The 13845-nt window shown below is 36.0% G+C and overlaps 1 protein-coding gene across 2 annotated transcripts in view; it reads right to left on the bottom strand.

Moving 5' to 3' along the window:
* LOC117429254 (nuclear receptor ROR-alpha A-like) overlaps positions 1-13845 on the bottom strand; it is a 238910-nt gene that overhangs the window by 49525 nt on the left and 175540 nt on the right. Inside the window, exon 1 of one of the 2 annotated variants that reach the window (XM_034048565.3) lies at positions 3473-3612. The exons of the other annotated variant lie outside the window; for it this stretch is intronic. Coding sequence (XP_033904456.1) covers positions 3473-3503 — 31 coding nt within the window. The 5' untranslated portion in view covers positions 3504-3612. Of the gene's footprint in view, positions 1-3472; positions 3613-13845 lie in introns of those variants that run through there. 2 annotated transcript variants of the gene reach the window in all.

Below are 13845 nucleotides of genomic sequence, written 5' to 3'. Positions count from 1 at the left end.
GTCTCAGCATTAAACTGAGAAAATGTACAATCTAGAAGACTATCCTTTCCTCTAAAACTCGTCATGTAACAGTAATTTGTCTGTGGAGAGTTTTGAGACCAGGGACATGTTACCACGCATGCCTTTTTCTATGTGTACTATAAGACATAAAACTGGCACTATTTCGCTTTTTTTTTCTTTCTTGCTTTTAATTTTACTGTAATCTTCAGTAATTGATTACATAACTTAAAAAATAAATTGGACGATGCAATTATATAAACTGAAAGAAATTGCATAATGTTACATCAGTTTATATTTTACCAGTTCTTTAAAGGAAACAAAAACACATATATTTAATGCTAGTGTTTGGTCTGCAAATAAAAGTCATTTTTATAGACAAGTCCCCAAACAGGTAGACTGCACAACCCCATACACCTGCACACTCCTCCTACAGATGCATTATCCCTTTCCCGAGACTCCCTGAGGTTCCAAGCAAGCAGATTGGTTTATAAACACTCTGATCTGAATTTGACTTTCTAACCATTAACAGCTGGAAATTATTTCCAGTGATACAATGGAAAATGATAAAAATGCCAAACCAGAAACAAAAGAACTTTAAAGGCTAGCTCACTCTTGAGTCTCTATATAATAATACAAACTGAATGCTTCTGGGTACATGTGCGACAACGTTTTATTTTAATTTTTTAAAACTATATTTCTTCCCAAAAGTAAAATAATAATTGATAAATGATAATTTTTTATTATATATATATATATATATATATGTTTATTTTAGTATTATACAGTATATATATATATATATATATATATATATATATATATATATATATATATATATATATATATATATATATAATTAGCTAATTTTATTTATTTTAGTATTTTTAAATTAACCACCAGTGAGTGTTTAAACATGTCATTTCAAAGAATTTGTGTCTAGCAGTGTTTATATATATATATATATATATACATTTTTTTTTTTTTTTTTTTAATTGTAAATGTACTATTATTATGCATACTTTGTCTCGATTTTACTGGTGTTTAAGTATTAGAATTCTTAAATAACAGTATTACTGTACCTCAAACACTTGCACACTTTATCTGTACAGGGCAAACCAGACAATTTGCATGCTATCATGAGTGGGATGCTACCATTACATGTAATTAGGTAGTAGGGAGAATGTAATGTGGCTGCAAGCCTTGAGAGAAAAACCATTTGTGAAGTCCATCTTTATAAAGAGGTGATTATGAGCATGTAGGACAGGAAGCCATGCATAGTCTAATCAAGAACATGTCATAACAAAGAATTAGTGTCGAGCAGTGTTGATCGAGTACTGATCAGACAAAGATCAGACTAGCACAACAGGTTTCTGCTGTCTGTCATCTTTCACTTCAGCTTAGAGAAGAGTGACTGAGTCATTTATGTAATAATATATATAATGAGAGTTATAGGTTAAAATGCATTTAAGCTCAGTTACAATAAGGCTGGAGAACAGATCAGTGAACTAGCCCTGGATTAGGCAATGGAACACAATTATGGTTTGAAAAATAAATTGTCAGCAGAAAAATATGCCCTGTGGAGCAAGCACTGGGGAGGCTGGAGATAACATGGTAAATATAAGGAGAAGCTTTATGCTGTATTTACTATTGTGTACTCGAATTTGACAGCTATAATTTCTTACAGCAGTTTAGATTGCACAGACAGAACAGCCTAATCTAAGAGCCTGCCATGGAAACTTTCTATACTGTCCCAATATAGCTACAGTATAGCTAGTTTCAATCCCTGAGGTAATTACTGCATACATTTTATGAGCATGTTTTCCTATGTGAGAAAAGTTCACAGAAAGCACTAAGGTAAATATGCCTTTATAACACAAACATGGACTTTATGAATGGATGGACCCCACAAGCCAGCCACTGTCTGTTTTACAACGAGGAGTGTAACCAAATAGCGCAGTAGTTGGACAGTTCATTGAAGAGGTATTACAGAACATAATAAACACACTTTGAAAGTTTAAGTCACTATAGTAACGGGGTACACTGCAAATCTAGTTTGAAACAACTTTAATACTGTAAAACTTTAATATTATTTAAACATTGCAGTTGTTACTTGCAACTGCTGTAATTAAAGTGCTTCAGTGCTGCATGCTATCCAGGGCTTCTCAAACCCGGTCCTGCGGGCCCCCTGTGTCTTCTGGTTTTCATTCCAACTGAGCTTTCAATTACTTAACCGAACCCTTAATTGAACTAATAATTTACTTAATTAGACCTTCTTACATGTTTTCAGCTCTTAAACAGTTGCAGATTTCAAGTTAGCTGTAACATTTTAAAGCTGCATCTTTTTTTCAGAGCTGAGAACAATTAAAAAAGGTCTAATTAAGCAAATTATTAGTTAAATTAAGGGTGATTGAGAGTTCAGTTGGAATGAAAATAAGAAGACACAGGGGGTCCCCAGGACCGGGTTTGAGAACCCCATAACAATGAAAATGGATGCAAAAAACAACCATTCCATCTCATTTATAATCTATTCCTGTTTTTTACATCCCTGGCCCTTTTTATTTAATACATAATGACAGCTGCCAGCGATCCATTCGCATAGAGGGAGAGGGGAGGGAGGATTAAGCACGCTCAATCCAATGTGCTGGATCTACTTTGCCACGAAGGGATAAACAAGCCTCGTTCCCATGGCCGTGCATATGTAGGAGAACCAGAGCCACAAAACAGGTCAGTAGAACACAATACACCAATATCAAGTAATAAAACCTAAATGGCAGCCAATACCAGTGCCCCCCAAACCACCAGTAACACGATTAACAGAGCCCACCAGCAGGCAAAGTTGTAATTTAAGTATCCCTTTTGACAGTCTCTTCCTCCAGACTGAAACAACGGGAGAACATCAAACAATCAGCATGGAGATCTCACACAAATCATATTAAATAATAATTAGTTGCCCACACTGCCATCTTGTCTGTGGTAAACCATATTGTACTGTTAAGAAATCAAACAAACTGCATACCAACCTGAAAGTATGTCAAAATCATTAGGAGAAGGCAGCCCAGCCAAAATGCTTTATCATTATATACACACATACAACACAGCCCATTTACTAATACCCCAGTCTTAACAAATGCACAGAGTAAACACTCTTTCCAACCAGTTTTAAGTTTTCAAAATATATACTAGAATGTTCTATTTGCAGAAACCCTTGCAAAGAGTAAAAGGCTGCCAACTTCATTACTGTACCTTGCAGAACAATAAAGCTGGTAACTCATGCAGAGAAGTCACAGCTAAATTCCCTGGCAGTAAATATATTCAGAGGCATCCTCCCTCTTTTTTCTCCTTCCGAGCTTCGGAAAGAAGGAGGGTTGGCAGATTATGAATACCAAACAGACACACTCCCCCCTTCCTGTGTCTGCCACTTGTTACACTGGCTGCCTAGTGCACTATGTAACAGCATGCATTCTCTTCTTACCTTTCATAGCTGAAATCACAAAATACATCATTAAGCTCCAAGTCCATAAGAGAGCACTAGCACCAGCGCAAAGCCCTCTACTGCTGTCTCAGCAGCAGCTGGCAAGCACAGCTCTATCCCTGCCTCCGTGCATGACCACATGAAAATCCATGTGACTGTGACATCACTTGAAATATCTGTTTACTCTCCTCCCACTAACGCTGACTGATACTGCAGGCAGCCACTAGAGCACAGACTCTAAAAGCCTTGCTACATGCATGCCAGCACCTGGACCAATTCCCACTGATTGCAGTATGGTATCCATACATCGTGGGCGGGCACAAGTAGACAACATGCTTAAGATATAGTATGTGTGTGTTTTTTTTTAATCTTTTGAACATGAATAAAGAACAAAAAATCTGAAATGGTTTTAATCTGTATTTTAAGTGCTTTACAGTAAGGGTAACTCCTCGGAATGCAAAACAAGGCAGAGTTGGCCTGGGTCCAGTTGCAGTTAAAGAATTTCCTGGCTCGCTGGCAAAAAAATAAAAAAACACCTCCCCAAATCAATACATATTAATTAACAGTCAGATTAACCAAAACTGCTCCAGGTGTTCTAAAGAGCCACAATGTATACAGGACCTAACTGGGCCTCCGTTCTATTCTAAGCCACTTCTGTGCCTCACCTGTCATTCATGTATGTGATTTTCCTGTATTAATTCTGCGCACACTGCTTCATCGTCAGCTGAGATAATCAGTTTGGTTTGAAGAAAGCCCTGTTTTAATATGCAGGGATTAATCCCTCAGCAAACTGATGCCAGCTCTTAAAGCCGCAGAACCCCTTTCAGAATGAATCGTTCGGCAGGACAGACTGTGTGTTGATGTCCACAGAAAAGCAGCCTGCTCGTGGCACGTAAGCCGATCTACCATCCTCCACAGCTGTCCTCCTCTGATACTATATACTGTACTTGGCAAAAGCTGGTTGTATAGAAAAAAAGGGTGCTGTAGTGTAGAGTCCATTTTAAAAGATTATTTCTTCTTGAAGAAATGTGAGTGAAAATATCACTGATGGTTTTATCATTATAACATTCTTACCCCATCTCTGCCTAACCCAAACATACAGTATTTACACAGTACAATGCACCAGGTCTTTGCTATACCGCACCCTAACCTTTGGCTAGCCCATTTGATGATTTTTTTGGAAAGCAATAACATTTATTAATTTTCCTTTAAAGAGGCACACAGCTCTTGAAATATATGTTAATTCCTACTGTTAGAGGCTGGGTTTACATTTCTGTTGTCCTTACAGTGAAGCACAAAAGAAATACAAAAATTATAGCTGATGCTTTCAAACAACAAAACTAAATGTATCTGAGTTTCTGTTATTTGGTACTAAAGGGTAGCAGCAAAGGGTATCAGCAACATAACTAAACTGAACTGCAGTTTGGACAAATGAAAACCACAGACCAAGCTAGTAGCTACTGCTTTACACTAAAGCACAATCTGATATATACTCTTTGTTCACATAACATACTATAAAGTGCAAATATGATCAATAGGTTGAGAAAGTAAGCTTTTAGCTCACCTCTGTATACCTAGCCTTAACCAGACCAATAACTGGTTAATAGGAAACCAAGACTATTATTTATTATGACCTTATTAATAGTTCCTATTAATTGCCTGGTTAGTATAAAGCATGACCCTCTATTCAAATTGTCATTTCACTTTATTGCAGTGTACTCACATTTGTATTTACTTAGTAGCTATGCTTTACACAAATGCAATTAGTACAGTGTAATAAATCAATTCATTCTAATTGAACAGAATAGCTGTTGCTGTAGTTAAGGGATCATATAATATACAGTGCATTCTATAATCATGTTATTAACTATGTTAGAAACAGTTTATGATTTGAAATAATACTCACAATACACTCAAATGTTATAAGAATATTATAATATAGGTTATAAATGGATGCATACAGTATAAATATAACCACTTAAAATGGATTCTTAAACTGATCTCTCTCTCTCTCTCTCTCTCTCTCTCTCTCCCTATATATATATATATATATATATATATATATATATATATATATATATATACACAATTTCTTGCATGTGCAAAGAACAGATTCATGGCGCACACAAAGTATTAATATTAAATAGTTTCAACGTTGCTCAGGAGTTGTATATCAGAGCTAATATATAACTCCTGAGTGAAGTTGACATGCTGTCCTGATGAAGGCACATTTGTGCCGAAACCGGTCGATTGCTATGTCTTTTTAGAAAAAATGCAATAAGGAAACTATTTAATATTAATACTTTGTGTGCGCCATAAATCTATTCTTTGCACATACAAGAAACTGGATTTATGTTTATTCTACTTGGCAGCACCTAATTGAAGATAATGATACACATTTTCTGAAGAATGCTTTTGTTGGAGAACACCTGTAGTGCAATACGGATATTATATATATACAGTATATATATTAATCAGGCAAAAATAAATACATGTTATTGCACATTAGTTAATAAGATCATTCTTTTTTGTTTGCTTTATTACTTTTCCAGTAATGTTCATAACGAGGATTATAAATTGAAATCATATTTAGTTACTTGGAAATAGTTTATTAAAACTATCAGAATTTCTGTTAATAGTTGCTGGGTTGACATCAGTCATTACCACTCAACTCTTACTATGTTTGGAATATCTGCACTACAACATGTCTAAAAAGACTGTCGTGTGCGAATTCGAGTGCTCTCTGATTCTTTAATGTGGCGCGCGCTTCAACCACAAGCCTCTGCACACTTGTACTTATTTGTCATAGTCGTCCAGTGCCCCAAACGGGATGAGGTTAAACAGTCGATTTCAATCAAAGAGTGCCAGGATGTTGAGCTGAGCAGGTGTGCGACCACTTCAGGATTACAGCACAGGAGCTCGCCCCCTGTTAACTTTGGAAGGGTAGGTGGACTGTTTGCAGAATCCTTTAAAAAGCATGTAGTTAACCACCTTGAGGACAGGCAGGGGCTTTTTAAAAGCTGACCGCTTGCAGTATACCTGCAAACTGAATAGTTTGGCGCGCATAGAAACAGCTAAAACACATAACAATAATCGCAGTTAAAACATGGAGGATATTACTGCTCTGTATATATTTACACATTTCCAAGTGCCGTACTGCACAACCATTTTAAATAAAATATAAAACACAAATTATATAGATCATGTGTGATAATATACAACGGAGTCTGTTATTGTCAATCTATGTTTCCAGATACTCAATCAGAAGTAGGATGCTGCTCTATCCTGAGCCTTCATAAGTTGAAACACTTAATATTGTCATCTTCCTTGAATAGATAAACAAGCACTTTCGACGGGTACTCTTTATCTCTGTTTACAGAAGCTGGAGCTAAGAAAAATGATTTGTGGAAGTACTTGTTTGTAGCAGCAGTGATATTAAGATAACATCATATTACTCTGATTTATATGACACTGCGCATGAAAATATTGCATAATAAATTACCAGAGCCATCTGTATAACTGTGTAATTATTCTGCAGAGAGGCCAAGGTCAGAACATCCAAACGAGTGAGAAAAAACTAGTGCGATGTGTGAATACCCCTTTGAAATGCAGTGTCATGTCCACTCTTTAAGGACAAAATGTCTGCTCATTTGAGGATAATAACAATTAATAAATGAACATTGTTATAGTAGTTATGTTAGGTCTTGGTATAGTTGCTGTGTATGGCTTTGTACAATAGGTTAGATAATGAAGAAAAACAAAAAATATACTGATAGTGTAATTGAAAACTGCATTGTTGTTACAACCACTTTAGTGTGTTGTGTTGTTAATCTCAATGTTATTAAAATCATTTTTGAAATACCCTGATGGAACCTGATAGCATCATATTCCACATCTACAGTACCACACAATAAAATTCAGCTGGGTAAATAAGAACTGCTTATTAAACCAGCTGTTGACTAAAAAGCTCACTTCCTTTATACAAGACTGGGCTGGAAGGTTTGTGTGGTGTATCACTCCCAATTTCAATGTTTTCTTTTCTTGGCCTAATGGCGTCCCCAAAATTGGGATATTATCTCCTATCCTCCCTCCACATGCTGTATAGTTGTGTGAACACAGACCAGGCAAGAAAACCCATAGGGGGAAATTTAATTAAAAAAAATACAACACAGTGTACTGTGCACATTACTGCATGAGTATATATGCATACCAATAAAAATCTTAAATCTAGGCAACCGAATGATCTTCATCTGTTCACGGCTCATTTTTTAAAGTCTGTGTCCCCTAAACAGCTCACCATAAAGATGAGTTCATTTGAAAATAATACTGTAGCAAATTTTATAAATCCATATAAAGAAAAAAATAACTAAAAATGATGCCATGTGTAACAAGATGTGGTTAACAATGTAAAACCGTTATGCCTTAAGAAATGTGCACTCACTGGAAGTGCATTACAGACTCTCTCCACTTAATTAAAACAAATTTATTTATGATAAATAAACCCCATGGGATGCAATTCAATTGAGACGAGGCATCTTGCTTCCGACAGTGCCCTGGAGAAGTCAATGGATTGAAGACGATAATAGCCTCATTAGCAGACTGTCAGTAATCATCCAACATAATGCCTGATAACAAAAATGACACAGTTTAACGCCTGCTTCCAATCCTACAGACACATGCAATTTCTATTCCAAATGTTTTGCCCCAAAGAACTGCATAATTCATAAAGTCATACCGCCACACATTTTAAGATTCCACTCTACTACCAGATCATAATAACAGCAGTGAAACCCAACATAAATATATATATATATATATATATATATATATATATATATATATATATATATATATATATATATATATATATATATATATGCTTTGGGCTGCCATCGAAGACCATTTTGAAATTAACCAAGTTCTACAAACAGCTCAATTTAATATAAATGCCAACAGCGTCTAGTATAATATCAACTCATAGCAGTTCCCACCGATACAAGACAATCATAAACCAATTTAGTGCAATTTTAAGCAATTTCCGCAGGCTTCCACTCATGAAAAACTTCAATAAATCAAGCCGACAACACAAAGAATATCTCCTTAAAAAAAAAAAAAACGACTGGCTTCCTTTCAAAATCGCAAGAAACACAGCCCTGAGAGGAACGTTCCATCTTTTTAGTACATCAGGTGAAGCCTGCATTCATGGTTGCGTTGAATGGCATCTTGCTAGACCCCCTAACTGCTGTAAATAATAAATTTAGGTAAATAAAAACAATGTTTACCCCTTTCAATTGAGCCTACTGTTTCCTCTAAATTGCTGAGATCTCTACAGTTACAGCAGATCGTCCTTGCACATATGAGTGACTGGAGCGCTGCAATACCACAGTGCCATCTACTGGACAACATTTTAAAAAAGCACTGCCGCTGGGAGAGCAGGTTCACGCGTTGCATTGACCCAAGCGCCCATGCAGGATTAGGAAGGCATAGATCTCCTCATCTACTCTTCTGGTCAGGCTCCCCATGAGACCTGACAAAGACTCCCCAGGCTTGGCTCTTACCTCCAGGCCTCAGCAGCTCAGTAACATCTCTTGCATAGTTTCGCTGGGCGAAAAAAAGTAAATTAGCATGACAGCAGGAAAGGAGGGTACCCACTGATCCGATCAGTAAGTGGGTTTCAGGGGTAAGCCGCATTTCTATTGGGTATTTTTAAATCGAGTAGAAAACAATGAGAAAAATAAGTCATTGAAATTTACACTTTAAATAATTGGCTCACTTCAAAACACACATTAAATATGAATATTTTTTATTTTATAACTGAACTCTTTAAATGTAGTCGGCCAACAAGGAAATGTATATTTGCAATACATTATTGATACTCAAATCAGACTATACTTACTGAATAGTGTATGTTACACTACATTTTCCAACGGACTGTTTTCATATTTCTTTTTGTCCAATTGTATTTCTTAAGTGCTTCAAAAAAGGACCATTTACACAAACAGCTATATGCAGGGATATTAATAATAAAAAAAGAGCATGTGGTATCTCGCAAGTCTGCAAGTCATTCAGTGTTTTAGTCTCTAGATCTTTTGATAGGTTGTAAAAGCTGGTAAACTGTTTAAATTGATCATTGATTAATTATCGGTGGCACGCGACTTACACCCATTGCCTAAATCTGAGGAAGAAATTCCATGTAGAGTCATTTAACCCTCAATGCACAACTGTAGGTATTCCCCTACCAATAAGATGTGCTGACAAAACCTTTTCTTTGCCTGAGGTTACAGCCTAAAGATTTGATTGGTAGCTCTGCTGCACAACATCCTGCATACAAAAAAAGCTACAGCACTTTACTGTTGTGCTCATACCAACCAAGGAAAAAAAGATCTTACCACTTGTGTACAGTTAAACGCTATGGATAGGTCGATTTTTCGAGTTGACTAACCTGATATGAAACTGATGGTAAAGTAAAAAAAACAAAAAAAAACAACTACTGTACAGTATATTCAAGTTTTCCATGATGTGCTCTTCAGTATTACCAGAAAGAGGGCCTGTTTATTTTGAAGTTAAATATTTCCCACATGGGCTTACAAGGCTACAACCTTCTCAATTATGTAAAAAAAATAAATGTGTATGCAAAGCTGCACCTTTATTTGTTTCACTAAGGAGTACTGCTAAATGGTTGAGGGTGTCCATTTAAAAACATGGTAAGAACAAAAGCAAAGTGATGAAACCACAGACAGTGCCTTGCACAGGGATACAGTACACAGCTTAGTGTCTGGTGCTAATAAAGACAGAATGACAGCCTGAGCAGCGCTATGCACCATTAATAACTGTACAGCTGTTTCCATGTGTACAGCCCGGGGCTCGTTCAACCCAGGGCTTAAATAGAAACATATTTATAGAGCAATCAGAGAGAAAGAGACAAAAGCTATGGACAATTCAAGACTTCAAATAAAACAATCCTGCCATCAGCCATTCCTTGCATAAATAAAGAATAGTGCTGAGAGGCACTCAGACAGTCTTATCATAGTCTGTGTTCACATCTGAATCACTGGTATACTGCATGGCTATCAGACAATAACTACAGCAGGAATTTCTTATAGGATAATACAACAGAAGGTCTGAGATCAAATAAATAAATAAAAAAACTGAATTATTTCGTTAGAGGGTTTATATTAGCTACTTGAGCCTTAGTGTGTTGTACTGTACAGTAATTTTCATATGAACATCTCAATGGACATGTGCACTAATAGATAGGGAGTCAGATCCAAAACTTACTTGTTATTTGATTGCCGAAACATATACATTTATTGATAGATAGACAAGGAACAGGATAACGTGTATCAGTGTTCAGTGCAAAGTGAACATTTCAGTTCCTTATGCTACCTTCCTCAGTCATGGCTCTACTGTAATTGTGTCTAGGGGGAGTGGTATTATCCACATAAACCTTTACAAACAAGCAGCTGTTTGACACAGCAAAGCAGTGTAATGACACAGCATGCTGGGCAATTGGAGCTGATGAAACATAATCCACTTCTAGAAGATGTCAGCCAGCATAACTCGAAATGCAACAGCTTAGCACAACCCAAGTGGGAAATATGAATCTGAACTCGAACCATCTGAAATATAATTAACTGGCAACAATCCACAAACATGATACATGGCATACAATGTAACGTGATTAGGGAGTGACAACCCTGTGCCTGTGAATAAAATGGGCCAGGCCATTCCTTGTAATAATTACGGTTATAACTAGATATGAAGAATGGATAATAATGTATTCTTCATTCACGGAGCTCACATTTGCTAGGTTGTCGTTTGGAAAACATTGTAACACGACTTCATAACCATTGCATTGGATCTTGAAAAGGGCATCTGTACAGCGTGGCCTTTCTCTGGAAGTTAACAAATGAACTTCATTAAAGTGGAGCAGTCAGGGTAGACCTCCTGTAGAGAATGATGTATAGCCAGGTGCACATCCTACCTCCCTCTTCAAACTCTGGTTCTATTGAGGTACATCAACGTAGGGGGAAAAAAAAACATAACCAAAATAGTTAACCTTTAGACGGCTAAAAATGTGTTGTGCTTTTTTCTTCTTTTTTTTTTTTGAATCGCCATTAGAAGCGTTAGCAGGTGAAGTGGTTCAGTTCAAGCCTGGTGTCTGTAAAACAAATAAAACATCCAGAAAGGTAATATTAAACCGCAATGTGTTTGCCTCCAAGCTGTATTTTACTGACATAGTATTACAATCACACTTGCACAACATTTGAAAGAATGAATGAACTCATGGCTCAATCTGCATTTACCTGCAGATCAATGAGGCACAGTGCACACTTATTATGTGTTCACTATTATTCAAAAGGAAACATTGTAGTCCCTATTTTGAGTTACACAAAAATATTTACACATTACGTACATTGTAACTATGCACAATAACATTGTAATTATGTGTAGTTACACATGTATTTACTCAGTAACTACTATGTAAATACACAGTAATTAGAGACACTTAATTTAAAGTGTAAGGATGGGCACCAATATCGATATTGTAATATGATAGCAATACCGTTCAATATCGATAATAATTTCCATATCGCAATAGCGTGGGATTTAAAAATAAAAATCACGTACGCTCACAGAGACATACTTTTATCGCTAATACTGCTAAAAATACCAACGCAGTATAATCAAGTTTAAGTGTATTGAACAGCTTTGAGAGAAAAAGGATGAGGTGTAGCTCAGGTACAACTACAATAGCATTTAAATATCAACGACAAGAAGGAAACTGCAGTGATCACTGCTGTGTCCCGTTATGCTCAGCTTCAGCCCGGTACAATTCAACAGTAAGTTTTCATAAATTTCCTGTGCATGAAGAGACGAGAACATTTTTGCTTGAAAATATTCCAAGAGATAAATTCACAGTAACAAAACACACTAAAGTGTATACACACACACACACACAATTTCAGACAATTATGACCATGATTTATCATGAAACAATCGTCAAACAGAAATAATTCAATTCCACGGTATAACACATTAGTGCTTAAACAGTTTTGTGATAAGTAAAACAAAATTGTTTATTATTGTGTATTATTAGATGTATTAATAGAAGCGTTAGACATACTACTTATGGTAATGCAACGAACAATAACAAAAACAGAACTGAACTCTGAACTTTACACCCTACTCTTAAACTAGGCAGCTTCTCATTCTTCTTCAAGGCTCTAAAACAGCGGGCCCTTCTGCTGTCACCTTGTCTTGATTTGACACTACAAACATGTAGCAGAAAAAATAATTGGATTAGTTTGGAGAGTACTTTTATAAACTAACTATGCGCTAATGTAATTATAATGACACACAAACAGTATATGCTAACTGAAACAGTTTAATAGAGCAATGCTGAAACTAATTACACATTGTTAAAAAGACAGGTACAATTTAAATAAATAAATCGATTTAAACGTAATAACTACCCTTCATAGCTACTTCTGTGACTATGTTATTTGCATGCTGCATAAGCACCATTGGCCATCCATTTTGCATTATTCTGAGATATGCTAATGTGTCAGCGGTTCATTACTTATTAATGTATTTATAACTGAATTGTCAGCAATTACACGCAGAGCAGCTGATGATTCAGTTACTCCCGGATTGGCTAAAGTCTGTGCGCAGTGAACCACAGAAATATTTTGGTTTTGAGGTGGCTGATGATAGGAAAACAATATTGCAAGACCTTGTTTTTCTCCATGAATATTGTGAAAGAAAAGCACCACTAAGTTAAAGTAAGTTACTGTTTTTCATATGTAAATATCAGTTAACGTCTATAGTCTATATATGTTTGGTATTGCAATTGTGTTATTTTATTTCTGTGTTTTGGAAGACTTCGATATTATTGAAATACGTGCACGATATCGATATACCATTTTCATGTTGTTGCCCACCCCCTGGTAAAGTGTTACCCTTGATATCACTTTGGGAACACAAAAGAGTCAGAAGTTCCTGGACAGCAATGACATGTTGTGACATATACACTAACAGATTTCGTATGCTTCCTTTTTTTTTTTTTTTTTTACTATTACAATGTGTTGTACATGTACAGTATAGTAGACTGGACTGACATGAAATGTAATACAACTTGATAATGAACACATTGTTATCAATACAATACCAGTACTGTATTTCAAGTTCCACCGCTTGTTGTTTTAACGCTTCCTTGGTGTTTTACTGCTTATTTTCCCAGGTTATTAATGATGGCCAGATAAAGTCAACTTACTGCCACAATCTTTGTTCAGTCCCTTTGAAGTGATATTATTATTATTATTATTATTTGTTTATTTAGCAGACGCCTTTATCCAAGGCGACTTACAGAG

The sequence above is a fragment of the Acipenser ruthenus genome, chromosome 24 (genome assembly GCF_902713425.1).
Source record: "Acipenser ruthenus chromosome 24, fAciRut3.2 maternal haplotype, whole genome shotgun sequence".
In the NCBI taxonomy this organism is placed as follows: Eukaryota; Metazoa; Chordata; class Actinopteri; order Acipenseriformes; family Acipenseridae; genus Acipenser; species Acipenser ruthenus.
The sequence above is the reverse complement of the archived record's forward strand: the minus strand, read 5'-3'. Positions and strand labels throughout refer to the sequence as shown.